The sequence below is a fragment of the Prosopis cineraria genome, unplaced genomic scaffold (genome assembly GCF_029017545.1).
Source record: "Prosopis cineraria cultivar Desert tree isolate PC_DT_omini unplaced genomic scaffold, ASM2901754v1 PC6, whole genome shotgun sequence".
In the NCBI taxonomy this organism is placed as follows: Eukaryota; Viridiplantae; Streptophyta; class Magnoliopsida; order Fabales; family Fabaceae; genus Prosopis; species Prosopis cineraria.
In genome coordinates, this window is record NW_026555337.1 from 40,631,965 (window position 1) to 40,656,187 (window position 24,223).

At 29.7% G+C, this 24,223-nt stretch overlaps 1 protein-coding gene across 1 annotated transcript; it reads right to left on the minus strand.

Annotated features, from left to right (window-relative positions):
- Positions 1 to 11,343: 11,343 nt before the first annotated feature.
- LOC129314289 (glyceraldehyde-3-phosphate dehydrogenase GAPCP1, chloroplastic-like) lies at positions 11,344 to 17,064 on the minus strand. Its single transcript, XM_054957687.1, has 14 exons — positions 16,826 to 17,064; positions 16,012 to 16,106; positions 15,816 to 15,883; positions 15,695 to 15,733; positions 15,073 to 15,173; positions 14,094 to 14,206; positions 13,870 to 13,969; positions 13,597 to 13,743; positions 13,263 to 13,323; positions 13,064 to 13,161; positions 12,820 to 12,962; positions 12,623 to 12,706; positions 12,154 to 12,243; positions 11,344 to 11,737 (listed from the first exon to the last, which is right to left on the minus strand). The coding sequence occupies exons 1-14, from the start codon at positions 16,886 to 16,888 to the stop codon at positions 11,683 to 11,685; spliced, it is 1,257 nt and encodes a 418-aa protein (XP_054813662.1). The 5' UTR covers positions 16,889 to 17,064; the 3' UTR covers positions 11,344 to 11,682.
- Between the last annotated feature and the right edge of the window lie 7,159 nt (positions 17,065 to 24,223).

Below are 24,223 nucleotides of genomic sequence, written 5' to 3' on the forward strand. Positions count from 1 at the left end.
TTGAGAATTAGTAGCTTAAGTTTAGGTCTCGTAAATATTATGTTCAACTTGCTTGTTTGTGTTCTTATTTCTCTGTTGATTTGTGATAGTGTTCTTCATGTTTAAATAGAAGAAAAAAATTGAAAAAAAATAGATTTCAAGTACGACTCAAGTGGCTTTAATACCAAGAAAGAAATGAATTCCTTATCTTCATTACAAGATAAATTGATTGCTTGTATGAATTGTTTAAATGGAAGGAGGCAATATAATATGCATTTGAATGTTAGTTATATTCTATGTGTTGATTCTTTTTAATATTATGGCTTTTCTTGTGCTTATTGTGGACAAAATCATTCTTATGAATATTGTCAATTTACCAAAGCCTCTAACTATATGGAAGATAATTTCACTAGGAGTAAAACTTATTTTGATAATTCTTTTAGTCCTAGTTGGAGTCTAGAGAAACATAATTCTTGGAATTTTCATTTAGATTATCATTCAAATGAAATGACCCCACCTTTTCACTTTTATCCACATGTTGAGGAAAATGCCTAAGAGTATAAGAAAGAGTCTTGCTTAGAGCCCGTTTGAATTTTAATGGGGTATAATTAATTATAAAAATAATTAATTAATATGATTGATTTTGATTATAATTAATTATGTTATAATGCAATGTATTTAGATACTATTTTTCTAAAATTAGTTTTAATAAAATTGAAAATGTTTGGATAATTTAGTCAGAATTAATTTTAGTCGTACAAGTTATCATAAAGGACATTACTTTTCAAAATTAAATTATTGATAAATTTATATATAATATTAATACATTTTTAAATTTTATTTAAGAAGCAAAATATATTATTTAAATTGTATAACTGATTAATTATAAAAATTTAAATTATATTAATATAAAAATTTAATTTATTTAAATAAATAACTCAATATATCTTAGTTCAAATAAATTTAATAAAAGATAAAGATTTAATTCTTAAATACTAAATATTAATTTTACAATAACTAATGAAGATAATAATATATAAATTAATCTCTAATAATGATATTATGAATATGAGCTATATTTAATAAATATAATATAAAAGATGTTTAATTTCATGTGGGCATCCCTCTAAAATAGAAACTGAAAAATAAAAGAAAGAAAGAATACACATTTATTTATATTCAATTCAATAGGCATAGTACTAGCACGGGTCTTGACAAGAGTTTTTTCACCGACCCGTTGATCACACGCCAACATTATTGACCACGTGGCTGAGATATGTACCAATCAAAGGTGCCATCAACTTTGTTATTTATTATCCGAGGTAAAAATTGATTTCAGAAGCTCAACAAGAAGCTTAATCAAAAAATTAATTTTTCTCTCAATAATCGATTACCTACTTAAACTGATGTTTGGGTAATTTTTTAGAAAATCAATTTTTTAACTTAAAAAATTTATTATTTAGCTAATCTAAACACACAATTAAAGAGATTATTTGAGGACATTATGCATCAAAGAAACTTACAAATACACAAAAAGGCTTTGTCACTAGTGTTAAGTCAAGTGCTCAAAATATTGGAGTCCATGTAAGCCAAATATTAGAAAGCATTTAAAAGATAAAACAACAAAATACTTGTCATCATATTTTCCCTTTAATCTTTGATGAAGATTATTATGAGAAAGTTGAGGATAAGCAATCACACACACACACATATATATTGTAGAAGGTGATAATGGACTTGAAACCAACTTGTGGGAGAGTAGTGGGTGTTTAAAAGAGTTTTCAACTGTGGAGTCTAATCTATGTAATTTTGATGTTAAACTTGATGAGGAAATCTCAAGACTTATTACATATGACCTTCCTATTAAAATGTTGACTCTTACTAATGAAAGTCAAGTGAATTTTGTTAAATTCTCTGAATTTTTAGAATCTTTTATTTCTTATTGTTAGGATTTGCCTTCTTAAATGCCTTTGAAATTAATAAATACTAGTACTTTAATATTGCTAATGATTGAAGAAGTACATGTAATTAATATGAATGAAGAATTTTTATGTTTAAAATCTTATTGCTTGAAAAGAAATGAAGACAGAGTAATTGTGGTGTTTGATATTTCTGATTAGATGCCTTAAGGCCTTTTTGCTCTTAGGAGGAGGGGAGTCCTCATCCCCATCATTATCACTAGAGAGGACACGGGCCATCTTTTTGAACTTGGAATCTGAGGCCTTGCCCAAATCATGTTCATCATAGTTTTCATGACCCATTTTGTTTCTGCTATTAAGTTTTAATTGGATTTGTCGAAACTTTTCATCGATGTATTCAATAAAAGATTTTACATCAAGAGTAGGAGATTTTTCCTTTTCACTAATGTTTACATATGCAAAAGAAGCCATAAATAATAAAAATAGAGATATAAAAGGGAAACCTCACACACATAACCTCACATATTTACACTCAAATGATGTAAATAATCACTCATGTTTTACTCAAAATTTGGCCTTTTCAATAATGAAATATCACTTTAGCCTTTTACCACTTAGAGCTCACTTTATGAAAATCTGTAAGTGAAACAAGAATGCAAATCAATAAATCAAAACAACATAGTGGGAATCTTGGAAACTAAAATTGCAAGAAACAAGAAGTAAAATGAAATAAACTCAAAGGACGCTAAAGGGGCACAAATGGACAAAAATCAATAAGAAAGGAAGAGGAAGAAGATGGTGTGAAGAAGGAAAAGATGCAAAATCAGAAAGTAGCACAAATAGAACACTAAAGAAAATAGGACGATAAAGAAAATGGAAAAGTGCTACCTCAAGAAGGAAAATAGGAAAGTGAGTAACTTGTAAGGAAAGCCAAATGCAAAAATTAAGAAAGATATGAAAATAGGAAACAAAGAAAACAAGAAAGTAAGAGAAAGGAAAGAAATCAAAATAGGTAAGTAGAGAGAGAGAGAGAGAGAGAGAGAGAGAGAGAGAAGGAAGGTAATAAAATTAGGAAAGTAATAAGAATAAGAAAGCGATCAAAAGATAGGAAGATGATTTTCTTACCACTTAAGTTTAATAGATTTGGAAACTTTATGTGACTCTTGGAGATAAAGGAACCTTCAACTTGCAGCTTTCAATCAACACAATTTTTTTTGCCTTTTTTTCAGCACACTAAAACACTTTTTTCAACCCAACTGCACTCTTGTTTTTTATTTTGATTGAATGAACTTTCTATTATTATTTTTTCATTGCTAACACAAACACAAAGAAACAAACAAGTCACAAAAATAGAGAAGAGTGGTGATAGAAGAAGAAGATGGTCACAAGAGAAGAATCATAAAATAGGAAACAAATGAAACAACATGAAGAAAAGGAGTAGAGAATGAAATTGGGGAATAATGGAGAACAAGAAGAATTTCTAAATCACAAAGAAGAAAGGATAAGACAACCCAACCAAGTAACAACCCTAGCTTTGGTATCAAATGATATGAGGTTGCATCTTACCCCAAAAAATGATATGCGGATGTAGAAATGAAATCATGATAGTTCAAGACAAAATCTAAAAAAGAAACAAAGAGAAAAAGAATTGAAAAGAAGAATAGAATAAACAAAGGTAAAAGAATTGAAAAGCAAGGATAATGATCAAGGTGATGATGATTAGAGAACTTAGTTCTAGCAATATTTATCTTCAAAAACACCATAAGAGTTGATCAAAATATTGATCACGTTTGTATTCAACTCAAAATTCCCACAAGCAATCACAGTTCGCAATTGAGTTTTACCAAATTTAAAAAAAAAAATTTCATTTATAACTTAATTCAAAGAGTACATAAAAAAGGCCTATTTATAGGCAAAGGAATTGAAGACACGAAATAAACCCTAAACCTAAAAGACTAGTCAAAGTTGGTGCCTCCTCTTGTATATTTTAAGAAAGTTTTTTAAATCATGAAGATTTAGTAATAAGTTAAGAGTCATTTTCATCACTCAACTGTAAACAAAATGTTAATAGAAATTCTAAACTCAACTTGAGGTTAATTCATCCTTAACTTACAAATTCATTGTTGCCATGCCCCTGAGTTTAACTCTCCCAATATGCAGTTATGTGGGTCTTACATTAAATTTTTTAACATTTTGAGTGAATTCTACCATTTTTTATAATATAAAAAAAAAACCCTTTCTCTCCCCATGCGTCTCCTTCTCTCTTTTCTTCAAGCCTCACTCCTTTTTTGAAATTTAGCCAAATATCATTATTAGTAAAACGGCTTAAGACCAAAAATAAAAGCCCCAAGAGACGACCAAACACGAAACAAAAAACACAGCTTCCATTGATTTGCTGAAATTCTATATTAGCAAACACAACCTAACAAAAATGTAAAATATTGAAAAAGAGCACAAAAACTAAAATATGAAACAACTAAAGAATAGCTTCTAAAAAGATGTAGCATTGAAAGCTGGACCTTCATGACGCTACATCCGATAAAGATCTCCAAGAGAGTCATTCATGTAGCCGAGGTTTTTTGGCTAAAGCCCCATCAAAACCATAACAAAGAGCAAGCTCTGTTTTAGAAGAACAAAACAGAGCATGTGTCCTTTTCTTGGAAGGCCGTGAACGCAAAGAAATTCTAGTAGTAGTTGCAACAAATCCAAGCTCAGTTGAAGGCAGTGGTAGATGAAAGTAGGAGACACTGCATGTGGAGTCATTTAAGCATGCTGCATGAAACTGTTTTTCATGATATTCAAAAAATTGGGCAGAGATGGATGCTAATGCCAGCACCGTTCTCCATTCTCTGCGTACTATGTTGGACTTAGAGGCTCGACTCATCCTCTGTTCTTTGAAGCCACATGTACATGGGCTTGTGCTAACCATCACAAGCATGAATTGAATGCAAATAGACATAGAACGAGAAACTTTAGAAGTGATTAAGTGAGTTCTTGAACCCCATGTTGATGGCCACTGTACGTCATGTCCTTCTCTACCTCCATGAACACCATGTACGTCATGTCTTTCTCTACCTCGACATACGCTTCATCATCAATGGCTTCTTCGTTTACACCACACCATCGCAGGCTACCTTCATCTCTCTCCAATTCTGTCCTAGAAGGCAAGCAGCAATCAAAACGATGATGAACTTGGAGATAGTTCGACAGGGATATATGAAAGGGAAGTTTATGCAGATAGGACGTGAAGGAGAGATGAGAGAGAGAGAGAGAGAGAGAGAGAGAGGTCGAGAGGATAGAGAGAAGGTAGGGAGTAGAGAGAGGGTGAGACAGAAGAAGATGATGAGGGGTGATCGAGTTGCACGCAGAGAGAAGGAGGTAAGAGAGAGGATAGAATAAAATAATGTGGGGCTCACATTTTATAATAAAAATATAAAAAATTCGAAAAGTGAAACCCACATTAATGGATGTCAAACTCATTTAACATCAGGGCGTTAAAAGGAGGAATCTTTTATGTTGAGGGTAGAAATGAATTCAAATTGAGCAAAAATAATAGTCAACCCATTTAGCAATAATGATGAAATTGAAGACCTTCTAAACTATTTCCTAAACCCAAATACTTAAATCCCAAATAATATCTCCTTATAAAAGCTTAGTATAAAAGGAAGCTAAAAAAAAAACGAAAATAAGTAGTCTTGCAAATCAAGTTTAAACAGTATTGGAAACTAAAATCAACAAAAGTCAAGATCCTAATTAGGTGCAGACAATTGAGGAACTCCTTCATTGCTTTGGCATGGACTCTGAATCATAGAGCCTCGTATCCTTTGTAATGAATCCTTGGACACATTAAACTTAAACTCCTTGACTGCTTAATACATTTCCTTCATAGATCTTCAAGCTCTCCACTCCTCCTTGCTCTTTCGGTGGGTCATGCTCCAAGCGGGGGCCATTAGCTTTTCTTGTTATTTACGAGTCATTTGCTATTAATTTTATTTGATTAACTTATAAATTTTTTTAAGTACATATTTAAATTGATGTGAACTCCTGTAAAATTTTCCTTTCTTTCCTCTCTACTTTTTCAAACCAAGTAAGGAGAGGGTAGCAAAATTCCTCCCCTCCCATCTCCTTCCTCCCAATCAAATAATACCTTAGGCCCATCTAGTTAATTATGTATACAATGTTAATTTTTGTTGAGGTGAAATTATAATGACACTAAATAATGTTAAATATGCTTACCCTATGACTAACACTGTCAATTTATGCTGGGTTGGAATTATAATTTAATAGATTGAAAGATGAAATATAAAATAGAATGAGGTGGACAATGCTATTGAACTGTTAAATCATAATTTCAATTCAACACAGATTAACTATATTAGTCACGTATCAACATATTTGACATTGATATAGTCATCTCATCATTTTTCTAGACATATTAAAAAAAAAAACTAATGTTACAGATGAGATAAACTAAAAAAATTTAGAGTAACAAAAAAAATTATAAAGATCTCTATCAAAACACGTTAAAATTGTAGATTCCAATAGTTATGCTTTCTCTAATAATAATAGTAATAATAATAATAATAATAAATGTCCTTTCATTTCTTGATTCTGCCTCTCCATGCTACCAGTCATTCAACATTTGCATGAGCTCCTTCTATAATCAGGGAATTATATATTATTTTTTAATTTTATTTATAAATAATTTTTAATATGTTTTATCATAATTATGAAAAATCTTAGAACACAATTACTTTGTCTGAAAATTTAAGGGTTAAAGAGAAAATATGTCCCAGAATTTTATTTTATTTTATTTTGCCAAAAGTGGTTTATATTCTTAAACTTTTGTTGGAAAAATGTCGTCCTTCTTTCAAAATCAACACCATGTCGTCTCGACTTTAACCGTTATATATATATATATATATATATATATATTTTACTCACGGATGCACCAATTTAATAGAGGTAACTCATTTAACATAATGACCACCAATTTAACGGAGATCACTCCTTTAACATAATTTATTATCATTGTTTGGTTAAAAAAATAATAATTTATTATCATAAAAAAGAACCTTTTCTCATGAAAAAATATCAAACGCGGCATAAATTAATCAAATTAGCCAGTTAACTCTGAAGTGTTGAGAAGCACATTTCATGCTTATTAACATGATAATCATGGTGTGTTAATTTTAAATCTGAACCGTCCAAATTAATTTTATAGTGGCCAGATTTAATTCAAGTTTTATTTTAAATAATTTCTTGTTTCAATAGTTAAGTACAAAATCAACAATAAAAATAGTCTTAAATGCAACTTCTAATAAACAAATTTTTCATTTAAAAAACACACAAATTTAAAAAATACATATATCTTGATCATTCAAATCTATTTAAATGGTTCAAATCTCGTCACAATACTAAATACTCATCCTTGTAATGAGTACACAGAGTAACCAATGAGGATCCCCTTGTATTTAAGACTTGTTGATTGAAAATGTGAAATTATGAAGAGATGCATTCACACTTTGCATCACTCTTTGTACCTTAAACATACATGATACAACCAATTAATGGATATACATTAATGAATATTTGAGTTATTCACTGGATCAAGGAAGAGAAACGTATTATGATCCATCACAACTTTTAAAATTGTTCAAAAAAAGTTAACATATGAATATTTTCCTAATTAATGTGAAATATATACATGAACTTTGCATTATTCTTTGTACCTTAATTAAACATTCATGATACATCTCACTTGATGACAATTAATGGATATATATATATATATATACATGAATAAGTATTTAAGCTATATACTTGTTCAAGGAAAACGTATTTACCTTCTATCTATATGTGCATGAACTTTTTTTTGTTATATATATGATGATCCACTACAACTTTTAAAATTGTGAAATATATTAGCATATCATTATTTTCCTAATATGAAAGAGATACATGAACTTTGCATTATTCTCTGTACCTTAAACATACATGATACATCTCACACTTGATATTCACCCGGTAGTCAATCAAAATCATATTTTAGTATTTTGCACAAGAAGTAACATGTATCTCTTGGTATTTGTTTGTAATTTAGGAAACTTAATTAATATTAATATTTATAGGATACTTATTTATATTTTTAGATCATTTTCTATAATTTTTAAAATCTTTTTATATAACATTTTTGGTTAACTAACGACCAAAGTTAATGTAATATTTGCTAAAATAAGGGTAACATTATACCATTTTTAGTTTTTAATTGTTGAATAAAAATATTGCACCAAAAAAAGTATAAAACACCATACACTTCCACGTCTAATATCCTAAAAAAGGAGAAATTAACTTGCACAAATGTAGTGTGCTACCTCATTTGTTGACTATTCAATAAAAATATGTCATATCAAGTAATTGCAAATATAAATTGATTCCACATGGGTGATTATAGATAGAAAAAAAATAAGAAATTAAACTAAAAATAAAGTCTTTAAAAATAATGACATATAATATTTTATTTGATTCAAATAGCATAATTTTATTGGATAGTTTACAAATGACATAGTGCCACATGTTCATGCAAGAATATTTCTCCTGAGAATGTTAAATAATGGTAAAGAATATAAGAAATAAACTGTATCATTCATAAGTCGTAAATAATACTACATATTTTTTTAGATACTATTAAAATATTATGACATTCATGTATTAATCTATGAATCTTGAGAACAATCATTACAGTGTCTTCATTTGGCCAGAAAAAAATATGGAAATGATATTAAAAAGGGATACAAACGTAATAAATATGGATGCATGTGAAGCCTATAAATAAGAAAGGACAATAAGCAAGTTTGAAAGAAGTGAACAAGACACAGAGAGGAGAAGAAGAAGAAGAAAACAAGCTAAGAGCCATGTCGCATTTCTATCCTCCTTGCTTCTCCGGTGGTTGCAGTGATCGAGCATGTTGTGCTCAAGGTATATATCACCTCTCTTTCTCTAACTATATTCTTCATTGCTTTATATTTATTAATATTCATGTAAAATGATCAATCAACATAACATTAATTACGTACGACTTGTCAGGATTCAAACATATTAGTTTTCTGAAGTGAAAAACCTGTTTAGTTTAATGTTTGAAGATTTAAAATTTCATTTTGAAACAAGAAAAGTTATGACTTTGTTTGGTTTTACATTATTTATAATTTCTTTTGGAAATCATATTTTAACTTTGAAGATCTCTTTAACCAGAAGCAACTGTCTTATTCGTGGTAAAGAAATCCGGGTAAAGTTTATTAATACAGCTCTCCTATTTTTTTCCCCTTTTTGCTCCTTTTTTATTTGTTATTCATACTCAACATTTTTAAAGATTTATTATGTTACTATTTTTTATTTATTTAAAATATTTTTTTAATTGAAATAATTTTAAGCGAAGTTTACATATATTTTCAAAAAAGGAGATCTCTATAATTAAGATAAAATTGAGGAAATGTCAGTGTATTTTACTCTTTTATTTTTTAATGAAATGAATAAAAAATAAATTGGATATAAATTATTTCAATAAACAATATACAAAAAAATCTATAAAAATCATAATTTTTTTAAAAAAATAACAAAAATATGGTGAACCAAAGCAAACTCATCTGATCATCAAAATCAACTTTGAAAATTACGATAACTCTGTTTTAAAAAAAATGTTGTATTTTTTTCTTTGTAAATGAAAAAAAGAAAGTGTTATTTATTTAAGCTTGAAAATACTCGAACATAAATTTAATACTAATTGTAAATATTAGATTTTTCTGATTCTTTTTTTGGGTTGACTGGATGGAAAGGATACAGAGATAGCTGGCCAGAAATGGTTGGGGCTGATGCTGACGCGGCAATAAGCGTAATCAATAAGACGAACCCATTGGTGACTGTAGTGAGGATCCCGCAAGGCCAACCTTTGCTCACTGACTTCTGCTGCAACCGAGTCTACCTCATCGTGGGTCCCGACAACAAGGTTGCCGCCCTCCCCCGAGTTGGTTGACCGTTGACTCCACTTCACCGTACTTCTTTCCCTTAATAATAATATGCATTAATCATTAAATAAACATGTTCCCAACACATGGGAATATCGGATGTTGCCTTCGTCGCTTTGTATCTGTCATTTCTCTTCTTACAATAAAGGGATGATTAGCTATACCCCTTGCATTTGTTTGATCAGCTATAAGCCATCATGCATTTATACAATTCATGAATGAAATATCGAAATACAATACGTATCTAAGATATCAATATTCTTATTTTTGAAAAATATAACGTACAGTATTTCTAAAATACACGTGTGTAAACTATAAAACATGCCAAAAATACAATTCCAATTCAATAAACCCAAACTAGAAGCACCATTACATAGTTGTTTGATAGTACTGAACACCAAAGAAACAGTTTTTTTTTTGGGTAAAAACACAACCATACTTTTTATTACTGCTATGAATGTCTAATTGTATATTGCCTGCAAAGATGATAGTTTTTATATTTGATTTATCAAAAGTCTGTCATTTTCAAAATTCTGGCAGCATCAAAAATTCAAAATAATCTCATGTATCTCCACCAATACCTCACATCTTAGTATATCCTTGATGTCTTACGTCTTAATATGTTGTTGGTGAGAATTTTTAAATAAATCAAAAGCCACTCAAAGAGTAAATCATTCTAACAATAAGAGCTTTAAAACATCATAATATTGAACAAAATTTAATTTTTAAAGATTTGCCTTCAAAGTTCAACCTAGAAGTATCAATCATATTTTAGAAATATCAATTACATATAATTTTTTTTAAAGAAAATACATCTCTTATAAAATATATATGTATATATGTATTGATTAAAATCTCAATAACATTACTCAAAAGGAGTACAAACTAAAGTCTCTAGATATCATCCACCACTTTTCATATAACAAGGTAGGAATTGATCACAAGAACAAAAATATTAAAATATTTTTCAATACTTTAAACTACGTATTTAAGAAATATCAACTCGCATATCAAATGCAACAAATGCGTCAAGCAACTTAAAGTATTAATGCAAATAAGCTTTTTTCATATTGGAAGAGAACGTATTCTTATTAGATTTAATCTGCAAACTTATTTTTTTACCAGATCAATCTGCCATCTCCAAAACATACAAAACAAAAGAAAAACGTATTTTCAAAACTACGTATGGCGCATTACATAGCCGTAAACCGCAAAAGGATTGAACGGAAATGTATTGTATTGTAGATCACTTTTAAGTTTCTATTCATTAATATGTTGCTTGAAAATTTCTGTTCGAACTAACAAAAGTCCAACTCGAGCAAAATCAAATCATGCCTCCGCCACCAAAACCTCGTTCTACCGGAAAAATGTGAGCATATTCAAATGTAATCTAAAGGAGGACTTTAACGAGATAACAAGAGAAATAGAATAACTACATTATCACCATATATCAATAAAGAATGGGTCTGAAATTGTCTGGAAAGAGTGTTAAATGACCAGGCAAGATGAATCAATCGTCCTTTAAATGTCAAAGGATTTAAATTAAGGATGCTGGTACTATGAGTGTGTTGTCTACAAAATCAAATGCCAAGCACCCTGTAGCGATGAACACGCATCTTTATTTCCCAGTGTCCACGATGTGATGATATTAACTTCACATCTTTATCCAAACCCGATCAGAACCAAAATCTTTTGAAACTATTAGCCTAGCATATAAGCTAAAAAAATTGCAGCATCAATGACAGGACAAAATTATCATGGGCTCAGCTGCGAGCCCCTACGAATGCCATATGCTCTACAAGGTCCAACACTCGGGTGCTGCAAAATAAACCATTCAACATAAATGATTAAGATGCTATTAAAAAAAAAATAAGAAAGACTACCAAACATTTCGAAGACAAAAGCCTTACTTGTCTAAAAAATAACGTCATCATAAGTTCAAGAATTTTTGCGTATAAATTACAATGATCTCATTCCAATTTCGCTCTACCAACTCCAGAGGTCCTAATTGATATTATAGACTCCTTAAGGGATCAAACATCAAATAATTGAAGCCGGACAAAACTCATCCTCTCATGCACTACGACAACATAATCGAGGGCACTAAATTAAAAATTGCATTCTTTTGTGGATTAAAACCGATATTTTATCTTATAACAAATTCAGTGCTTGTGCTTGTGCACACAAGTTCACATGTAAAATACCAGGTCATGCTGAGTTCTAGATATCAATACCTGTATCCCCACTCGTTGTCATACCAAGAAACTAGCTTCATGAAAGATGCACTAAGACCAATCCCAGCCTTAGCGTCAAAAATACTTGACCTGTTCAAATCAGAATCATATAATTTAGAGGGAGACGTTTATCCAAGAAATGAAGATAGATACAAGACATACACAGCTCTGTAAATTATTTGACAACTAATGGAAATAGGAAAATGAAGGTTTCTTAGTTTTAATTTAGCAAAAATGAAATCTGTTGTTTGCACTTTTGGGAGCAATGTTTAAACTAAAGTTATGCAGATCTTGTTTTATGGTGTCTCAATGTCCACCTGGGAATGAACAATTCCCCCATTTTATAGCAAAAGAACACTTTTCAGCACACATAAATTTGAGAAAGACAAAAGAAAATCAATAATCTCCAAGATGCTGATGATGGTTTTATGTCAAACACGAAGTGCAAGGCCAGCAAGAGAGATTTTACCTTGAATCACCAACGAAGTCATTAGAGACAACATCCTCTTCTGTGTATCCAAGAATGCCTTTAAGTGGTCCCTCTGAGGCGTACCTTCATTTTAGGAGTAGTGTATTAATAGATACCAAAAAGACGCAGATGATTAGTAGAGAACACTCCCAAATGAAAATTATGGTGAGGCAAAAGGCCAAAAGCAACAGACGCACTTTATTGCTGCTTTGACATCTTCATAGGAGGCACTCTTTAGAAGTCGACAGGTTAGGTCCACAACAGAGACATTGGGTGTAGGAACACGGAATGCCATCCCCGTAAGCTTTCCATTAAGCTCTGGAAGAACTTTCCCAACAGCCTAAGATTTCATAAATAATTAAACCAGTCACACTAACGTACACTGAACTAGGAATTATATTTTGACCATCTTACATCTCTTATGGGCTATTCAGCTTTTACCTTAGCAGCACCAGTTGAACTAGGAATTATGTTTTGACCAGCTCCTCGTCCCCCTCTCCAATCCTTCATTGAAGGGCCATCTACAGTCTTCTGAGTTGCTGAATAATGAAAAACACAATTATATCATGGATTGGACGCCCCACATAAACATGACAAATGAGTACAAGAACCAGTAATTGGCAATGTGATCAAAAGAGACCTGTTGTTGCATGTACAGTTGTCATCAAACCTTCAACAATACCAAACTCCTCATGAACCACCTGAAAATATAAAATTTAGGAAGAATCGGATGCTTTCAGCCTTTCATACAAGCTAAAAATATGAGGAAGGATCGAATGACTCGAAGATTCTTTTTCTTTAAAATTCATTGAAGTGCCCCAGACTTTTGAACCCTCAAATTCACCCTATAACTGGTTTCTGTGCCCACTAACTGACATCATGTTAAACTTGCGCCATGTGAAAACATAAACATTCTCATAAGAAATAATGTGACTAATAATTAATAAGTTTGGTAACACAGGAAGCAATCAAACCTTGGCAAGAGGGGCAAGACAATTTGTAGTACAGCTCGCATTGGAAACAATATCCATGTTTGGCTTGTATGTCTTCTCATTTACTCCAACCACAAACATTGGGGCATCAGCGGATGGAGCTGAGATTACAACTTTCTTGGCACCAGCCTACAAAATAATATTAACAGAATCCTTGACTTAAGACGTGAAGAGAAAGAATACAGAGGGTAAATGAAAAGAGAGAGAAGGGAGAAGGAGAGAACTCTTAAAAAACAAGTATTTGAACAAAGCAACCTTCAAATGTGCTGAGGCTTTCTCCATGGTTGTAAAAACTCCTGAAGACTCAACAACAAAATCAGTTCCATATTCACCCCATGGAATCTCTGCAGGGTCCCTGTATACAAATATATGTTTGTTAAGTCGAGTTTTAAAGCACTTCGACATCTATACTAATATTGTAAAATACTAGTGATGAACGCACTAGAAACATCCATTTGAAAAATAAAGGGTGAACGTACCTTTTGGTCTCAACTTTTATCTTCTTTCCATTAATCTCCAAGGTGGAATCATCCAAAACCTCAATGGATCCCTTGAACGGTCCATGAGTGGAATCATACTTAAACATGTACGCCTGGAAGAGGGAGAAATTACAGATGATAAAGCAAAATTGGATGAAGAAAGGTTAAAAATGAAGATAATGCGAAAAAGATGAACATGAAGAAGAAGAAGCAGAATCATTGCCCTCTGAGAATCTAAATTTCCTTGGAACCTTGGTTATCCAAAAGGTTTGATTTACATGAAAAGGTCTGATTGCAAAGAATATCTTATTATCTTACAATCTATAAAGACATCTTTTTTTCAGTTTTATTAGACGTTTGAACCTTGATCATCCCCAAAGAAAAAAAGAAGCAATAATCAACACCAAATGGAAAAATTCCACAGCAACAAGGACTGCCTACAAGAATGATAGAGTGAGATATAGACAGATACGAGCAGAAGAGAGGGTAGAAAGATAAAAGGAAGGAAGAGAGTTCCAGCACAGTTCTCCGGTTTAAGGTTCAGACAATTGCAGGCATGAGGAGAAAAGGAGCACAAAGACAAGTAAATACCATCACAGACTCAGAAAAGCACTAGTTTCCATGTGCATAAATTGCAAATGATCACACAGGGTACTCTTTGCATGTTAAAGTCCTTTTTGCATGGGAAAACAAAGAAATTGTATATAAATTAGCAATCCAGAAATGCATAAACTTCTACAAAAGGTGAAAGGCATTAATAATATTCTGCAGAGCATCCCAGCTGAGCAAACAGAAAAAGATCCAACGCAAGATTAAATCAAATGCATTGTCATGATACAAATTTTTCTACAGGTAGATGTGCATATTCCAAATCCCATATAAAACTACATCAAGATGGATGAAACAATCACTAGAATTTGTACAAACAACCATGAATATTAAATATTATAAGCAAAGACAAGGGATTGCTCATACATACCATATATTTAGTGTTAATGAAAGGATCATTAATTGCTACAACGTCAATATCATCCCTGGAAGTAGCTACACGCAACACCAACCTTCCAATTCTACCAAAACCTGCACAATTAAAGCAGACAGAATGTGTATTCAATTTGAAACAGACTGACTTAATTTTCAGAATACATTTTCATCATAAGACATCATTTCTCTTCAGACTTGATAAAAGAAAATTTTCATGCATAAAATTTATGACAAAACTCATTTGATACTTTCCTTCTTTTTTCATTTAGAAGGGTGGCTTATCCTCCTAAACAACAATGAGATCCTGTGGATAAAATTAAAATCCCATTGGGAGAAGAAATTGTCTGCTCTCAAGAAAGCCTATTGTCATAAACTCCAGTACCCCACAAAATGAATTTCAAGGTGACCACTATATTGTAAAGTCAAGACTCAAGACTGGAATGCAAAAAGGATACAGAAGAAGGTTGAAGCAAGGCAAAGTTTATAGGTCTTTCAAGGTCAATGCAGAATATATACAATGCAAATATATATCTATCAAAAGAAGAGTGTTATCAAATTAAAGTTTCACCAGGAAATACAAGTAACAATTGAGAGAACTTTAGTAACAAGAAACTCACCATTAATTCCAAGTCTGGTCTTCCCATCGCTCTTTGATTCTAAACAGACCAAACCAATCATGAATCATAATTAAAATATTAAACGTGTATTTTCTGACCATTACAGATGTTTTATTCTTACTCTGTACGGGGAGAGGAATTTCAGTTGCTGTGGCTTTTATAGGCTGCATACTCCGGGCATTGCAGTTTCTAAGCAAATTATGAAATTTCAGAATAAAAAAATACTGGAAGGATTGGAGCTTTAAAAGAAGTGACAGGAAAATAGGAAAAGGAGAATAAGAGCAAAGGCCAATTCTTCAAAAGTTCGAGCAACTAACTGTATGACTAATGATTCACTTGGGAGAGAAGTTCCAAATATGTTAGATTGTAACTTCAAAGATTTAAGATTGCTACTCGAGACATTGCACGAAACCTGAATCATACAAATAAGTAAAAAAATTATAAAATTAATTACTCGGCAATAATCAGAGAAACTAGTGCATCATCTTTAACAACGAGGAACCACTGGGAAAACCTCACAAACAAGGATTTAGAAGCAGAAGCTTTTTTCCGTACATATCATATGCAGTTTTCATTCGAAAGGCTTAGCTTAACACACTTTTTACAGTTAACTAGAAGAACATCACACATACAAGGTAGAAATGCTATTCTTCTTTTTTCATGGTAAGAAGACAGGGCAAAGAAAAAGAAAAAGGAATGAAAAACACCTGATCCTGACTCGAATAACACCACCAAACAATACTAGATTAAAATACGCGATAACATAAAATTAATTACCCTGAAATTGTCAGAGAGACATGTTCATCATCTCTCCTGCTCAGAAACTTCGAAGAAGCACTAGAAAATCCTTATGTCGGAGGATTTAGCAGCAGAAACTTCTTCATGTTTCCCACACACACTATTTTGCCAAAATGCATAGTTCTTAGCACTTTTTTTTTCTTTAGCTATTAACCAAGGGAACATGTCACAGACAAGTTCACTGTTTTCCTTTCTCTTCCCGTTTTCTTCATTACCAAAGAGATAAAAGGCAACCAAAAAAAAAAAAACAACCTAATCCTGACTCGAAAAGCAACATCACCAAACAAAACAAGATTAAAACACGCGGTAACGTAATTCCAAATGACAGCACACCTTGAAGCTATCAGAAGGCGAGGAAGAGAGAAGCGCAGATCTCAGCATAGAAGAGGCGGCCATAGTAGAAGCTGAAGCAGAAACCCTAGCCTTTGGAGAATGGAAGAGAGCAGGAGAGGCGGTAGGCGAGCGAAGGCTTGAGCAGGAGTAGCTTCCTTGTTTTTGCACCAACCAAGGAAAAATGCGAATATGGTTTTTTTTATATACAATTTGCGCAGCACCTTTGGAGTTCGGAGTTTCTTATGACGAAATGAAATACATATTCCTAACAGAACTACCCAAGCTGGCGCAGGAGCAGCGATCTGTTGCGGGTGAGCGGGAGCAGAAGAGTGTACACCCCAATTTTAGACGCGCGTGCATGAATTTCCTTTGATAGTTTGTCAAAAATCTATTTAATAAAAATTAATTTAATAAAAGTTTAAGATAAAATTTATATTTAAATATATTTTTAAAAAATTAATTTAATAAACTACAAGTTATTTAAATTATACATAATGAAATGTGCTTTTAAAATTTATAATTTTTAAAAAAAATATTAATTTATGATAATTCATAATTTTTATTATACAAATATAATATATGAGAATTAAAAATGTTTAAAAAATATATCAGAAATTTTAAATAACACAACATTTGATATTTGAAATAATAATAATAAATATAAAATATTATTTATTAGAAAAAATTATATAATAAATAATTCAATAAACATTAATATGATTAATTATTCAATTTAGATTAATTATTTAATCTATAATATATAATTTGATTTTTAATTGAATTGCAAATTGTATTCATCTCTCTATCACTACTATCTACATGGTTAGTATTATCATCATCAAGGTTCATTATATTTTCATTGTCAAATTATATATGATAAAAATTTTAAATAACATAAAATTTGATTTGTTAGATAATAAAATATAAAATATAAAAGTTGATATGGTGGACAAAAATTATATAAATAGTTCAATATACATTAATATTAAAAATTAATATGATTAATTATTCAGTCTATAGTGATAAAATTTGGATCTCAAAATATTATTATTTCAATAACAATTATATTTTTAATGAATTATTTTTAAATAAAAATAATAAATTAAACATAAGTAGCATAGTCAAATAAACTCCCAACACCCCAATTCACATTCCAAAAGTTTTAACATTTTACTTCCACCAACTTCATCACTTTTATCTACTTTAGATATATGCTTTTGAAAAGTTGGTTTGGCAAAGTTTTTAAACCCAAACAACTTTTTATTTTTAGAAAGTACTTTTACACTTCCAAAAAATGAATAGTTGAAAAACCGATCACACCCTTAAACTGTATTTGAATATGTGAATTTATTAAAGTGGTGTGATATTTTTTTTCAAGAGATTTTCTCAAGTAATAATTTTTTTGGTCAATTTAGTAATAAATAATTAATTAGTCAATAAAATTGGAAAATTAGTAATACCAACCATTAAAGTTTAATTTAATTGGTAAGGATTTACAAGGCTATCTCATGACCAAGTGTAATTTTCTTGTATAAAAATGAGAGATAAGGGACGGTGGATGAACGGTGGAGATTTGGAGTTCCATATAAGTTGTATGAGAGTGATGGTAGCTATGACATTTTAGGCGGAGAACTGCTTGTCCCTGTAGTGACCTCAATTTCACGATGGACTAGTTTTGGACTTCATCAGCTGTTTTTTTTTTTTTAATAATACCAAGACTATTAATACGAAAAATAGATACAAGTTATATTAACTTAAAAAATTAGATCTAATCTTTTCATCACCCATCATGTTTTGACAAAAAAGTGAGAGTTAGATTAAAAGCACAAAACTATAAATAAAATCTAATGCATTCTGTATACGTAAATGAGTAAAAAATTTGATTTGCGTGCATAAAATTTAAAAAAAAATTATAATGATTCAAACAAAGTGTGACATAATCAATGATGTCTCTAAAAGAGGTGGTCACTCTCATCATTCTTGGTATTATCAGTTGTTTTTAATATTAAAATTTAATCTTAACTAAATATCATTTTAAAAAATCAATACACAAGAAAATAAATAATAAATAATAATTTAAAAATTTAGAATCATTACTGTATTTTTTTTTTTTTTCAAAACGAACGAACAGCATTGAGAGATCGCAAAACAACACATGGAGAGTAAATGAAGACAAAGCTAAAGCAGAACGAACAAATCAGCTCATCACACCCACCTTGTTGTTCACAGCTGAAATGAAAGATTCAGATTCATCAGCGACAGTCTAATATGTATATATAAAATATGAAATTATAAAAATTCAAAACATATAAAATTAATAATATTAAAAAATAAAAAAATTGAGAAAACTGTATAACTAAGTTACCGCTGAAAATGATAATTTATCATTTATGCTCTCTAAAAATATAATTTTAGCTGTTTTATGACAATATCATACATTCGTTCAAGATACCAACACACAGCATAACTTCTTCAAGGATCGACAATAACACATTTTTATTATTTTATATTTTACCTGTCGTTGCCTAAAAAATATTTTACCTGTCAGTTTTCTAAGCTTTTAAATTTTCACGTATGGCTGGTCCTAAAAATCAAGGATGATTTTTTTTTAAAAAAATATCTATTACAAAATTTAATAGCATGATTATGTAAACCTAAATTAAGATTAATTTTTTTAGCTTATTATATGTAGGAGAGAATGATTTGATTGACTGACAGACATTAGTCATAATAAAAACAGCTACAGGCTCTTAAATAAATATGAATCTACTATTAATGCTTAAATTTGATGTAAATACAAATATAATAAGAGAGAGAGAGAGAGAGAGAGAGAGAGAGAGAGAGAGAGAGAGAGAGAGAGAGAGAGAGAGAGAGAGAGAGATTCAATTTCACTCTTGAGAAGCGGCAATCATTTGGAGAAGTGGAAGAGCCAATGTTTCCCTTTAAAAGCACGAAAGGTTGTTTTCTTAATCAAGTATAAAAATGAGGCAAGCTCTTTCCTTGATGTATACCACTTCTTCATTTCATCTAATTTTCTAAAGAGAGATGGCAAGGCTGACATTTAAATCATGAAAAATTATTTAAAAATTTAATTTAAAAAACGAAGTTTTCTCATAACTTCGAATTCCCTGTTGTTATTCCCTCAAAGGGACAGTGCCATTTAGAGTTACAGTGTGTGTTGGATGGGTAGGTTGGTCAACTATGGGTTGGTGGGAGTAGACTGAAAGAGAGTAATAATACAAATTATCACTATAATTATAATTATATATGAGATTTACATACTATAATAGTAATAGTAAAGTAATTGCATATGGGTTGGTGATTTTTTTTTTTTTTGGGTTTGTCGTCTCTTTTTGGTCAAAACAGGTGTGATGGTGGCTTTGTGTTGTTGTGGAGCAAGTGAGTTGACCTTGACTCCCAGCGTCACACGTGAGCAATAGCCAGTTTAGAGCCACCTAACCCTTTGCATTTGTAGGGCACTAAGATGAACCCTACCGTATACCTATTTATGCCACCCTCCCAAACCAACTCGTCATGTTTAGACGCGTCAAATATTGATTTGTTTAAAATAAACAACAAAATAAATTGTATATTTTTCATTTGGATTAATAATTTTACCTCCCTGTTGTTTAGACTAAAATATAATTTTTGCCCCGTGCACATCTGCTTATAGCCCACATGAGTTTTTTAAGAAAAAAGGTTGCTGCTTTCTATGAAAATGAATTAACGCACTAATTTAGAAATGGCACAAATTGGAGGAAGTAATGGAAAAAATTATAGCTAGTAGCTCTAAAAAAGCACAGAGTCATGAAAAAACTACTACTTGGTGTCTATAAGGGAAGAAGCCACACATATGCAAAGACAACTTTTCAAGAACTTTTCAACATTACATATAATCTCTTTGAACACTTCAATGATTCAACCCTAATATTTATTTGCCCATTATCAAAATATTGACCCTATATTATTTTTTACTTTGCCCAATGCGATTCTTGTTATCTTTTAGCAAATTCAACATAATACTGTTTTAGTGTGCCATGCATTCAACAAGAAGTATTGAAGTTTTTCAACAATTAATAGAATGTCAATTTTTAGCAAAATAATAGTAATAGTGTGTTGTCACTTTTTTTTCTTTAGTTTTTCATCTTTCATTTTTGGTCATTTCCTTTTTATCATTATATCATGGCTGCTCTCATTATGCAAGTATTGCATGTTTCTCTATCTTTATTTCTTCATTTCTTTTATTTTTAAACACTTCTATTTGAGAAAATTATGATAAAGGATCTTGAAAATTCACTATTTGATTTTAAAAGTCAAGAATATCACTCCTTTTAAAGACACACTTCTTTAACAAGCCTGGACAAAAAGCACCAGAAACAACTGTTAACAACTTTATTTTTAAATATTAACAACTATGTTTTTTTATTATTTTAGCTTGGTTCAAAAATGTAAATCTGCAAAAAATTATTTCAAATAAGTTCTTAGAGATTTCAAAATAATCATTACATTTCATAATACGTATTTATTATTTGTTTATTTTAATGGAATTTATTTGTTATTCTCCCTTATTAACGGGCATTATTTTTTTGTCTTTTAAAAAACTATCAAGGCATTTATCGGCTAAATTATATTTCTTATCCTACTAACTATATATATAATATTATAATTTAATCTCTTAATTTTATAAAGTATTTTTTTAGTCATGTAATCCTAAAATCATTAATTTTAAATGATTATTTTATATATCAATCATTGTTATTTAAAAAATTTAAACTTAATATGTTACTCCCTCCGTCCCTACATATAAGATGTTTTTAATTGAATCACTCAAACTAATAAAAATTAGTTATTTAATTAAAAGCATAATAACATTCTAATTTTGCCTTCTAATTATTGTAAATAAAAAAAAAATTTCAAAGTAAATTAATGAGAGTGCTTAATTTTTTTTTCTAATTTAATAAGGATATAATGGTCCATTCATTAAAAAACATGCTAATAACCCCTTTATATTTAGGGACAAAAAAGATTCTACAATACTTCTTATATATAGGGATGGAGGGAGTAACATTTAATTTGACAATATTTTGTCAATATTTAGAAGTTTAATATAAAAAAATTTTAGATGAAACTCAAATTAAAAAATTAAAAAAATACTTTATAAAATTATGAGATTAAAATGAAATCTTAAATGAAGTAAAAGAATTAAAAGATGAAAGATTTGTGAGTTCTCACTGCTATTCATATTTCAAATTGACCTATGTTTATCCGTGTGCTTTCCGTCCAAAACTTCATCTATTATATCTTGTGCTATTTATTATGTACAAATTTAGATTTGTTTAATAAATTATTGGATTATATATATATATATATATATATATGAACTTTTCAGTTATATTTTAAAATACTAGAGCAGCAACTATGCGCAGATTTGATCAAATATCATGTGAAGTTATCGCATGTCATCCAAGAATTAATAAGAAAAATAACTTTATTGCCATGCAATTTGGATTTTCTTACTTCTCAAATCTCAATGAATTTTAATCTGATTAATAACAACATCTGACCACAAATCACAATAATAAATTCAATTACAAAGTATGAATTAATAAGAGACTTAAAAGTACTAGTTAAGTTGGAAGAAGGGGAAAAATCACCTTCATCAACTAGAATTTGAGGTAAGTTTGGATTAATGATTTGAATTTAAATTTTAAATTTAAAATATCACTTTTAAAATTCATGTTTTTAAAATATTTTATATAGAAAGTTAAAAAATTTTAAATAAAGAAGAGATGAGTTAAGATTTGAAAGCGAAATTGATAAATTTATCCATATTTTAGTATTTTTTTAATTGATGAGAGATGAAAATGAGAGATAAAAAACTATACAAGAGTCATAGAGTATAAAAATAAGAAAATAATGAGAGATTTAAAATAACTAAAATGTATAAAAAATTTAAAATTATAAAAAAAATGTAATGAGAAATGGATTTGAATTTGAATCAAATCTAAATATATAATTTTTAGTGTATTCAAATGAAAAAATTGATCCAAATCCAAATTTTCATTAATCTAAAGACACTGTTATATTTTTTTAAATACATCACGAAGTCTAATTTACTTATGTAAATAGTTATAATTTATAATATAATAGATTTACTTTACGTATATATTTTATAAATAATCTCAATAATTATCACTCGTTGAAATTTGTTCTGGCTTATCACAATGCTTGGCAAGCCCATTATAATCTAGGATTTCTGAAAAATCTTGTCATTCTGGGCCTAATGGCCAGAGAAGTAACATTATTTAAAAAGAGTTACCCAAAATTGTTAAGAAAAAATTCAATAAGCCAAACTGTTGATGGACATGGGGTAAAAAAATACATACAACATTTCCTCCTGAAGTTTTAATGTGACAAAGTAGAAAGTACACAGTCTAATAATATATAATATAATATCAAATCGATAGATTATAGAAAATCACAATTTCGAACACTCTGTATTACATTCCAGATTCTGTGTAATATAAAAAAAAATGCGTCTAATTATATCAATATGGTTGTACTTGATTACTTAATTAACAACTTAAAAAACACGCAATGCTACCATCTAATATTAATAACTCATTATCACCACCATGAAATGAAGATTAAATTTCACATGAAAGTTTCTATTTATGATTATATATAACATTTGCATTACAAGAGAAAAATAGGATAAGGATTTTTACCTTATCTTTTGAGATTTACTTTTTCTTTTTAAATTGTAAATAATTTGAAGAACCAGTTTTAAGAAATACGTCTTTCAAAGCCATATAAAATTAATGGCGAAAATGAAAACATATAAGTCTGAGTTAACTTTAATTACTATTGAATATAATAGAAAATAAAATTACTATGAAAATGGAAGGAAATAAATTATTATTTCAAGCGGTATCAGCATTGATTTTCGAATTAATATGTACCTAGAATAGATATAATCAGACTATCTTCTTTTGCATTTTTTTCCATTTTTATTTCAATTCAATAGAGAAGAAATTTGTTGAATGAGTTGGTAAATTTTGGATTGAATGGAATCGACACATATATTGGCAAACGTGGAAAATAAGAAGAAACTAAATTACATTTAAGCTCCTAAGTCCTACTTTCAAAAAGTTTATATTGAAATATATTACAAATTACATATCATAATTATTTTAAGCATAAATATTTTATACCAAAAAAAGTATTAATATTGTGATTGAATTCAATAAGGCATGTTAATATAATCGTATCATTAATATATATATATATAAACTATACTATTTGTAAGGAACTCATCAATGCACCATATCAAGAACAAAATCACTTGTAAAAAAGTTGATATGTTTTTGTGTTCATTAAGTGTTTTTTTTTTCAAAT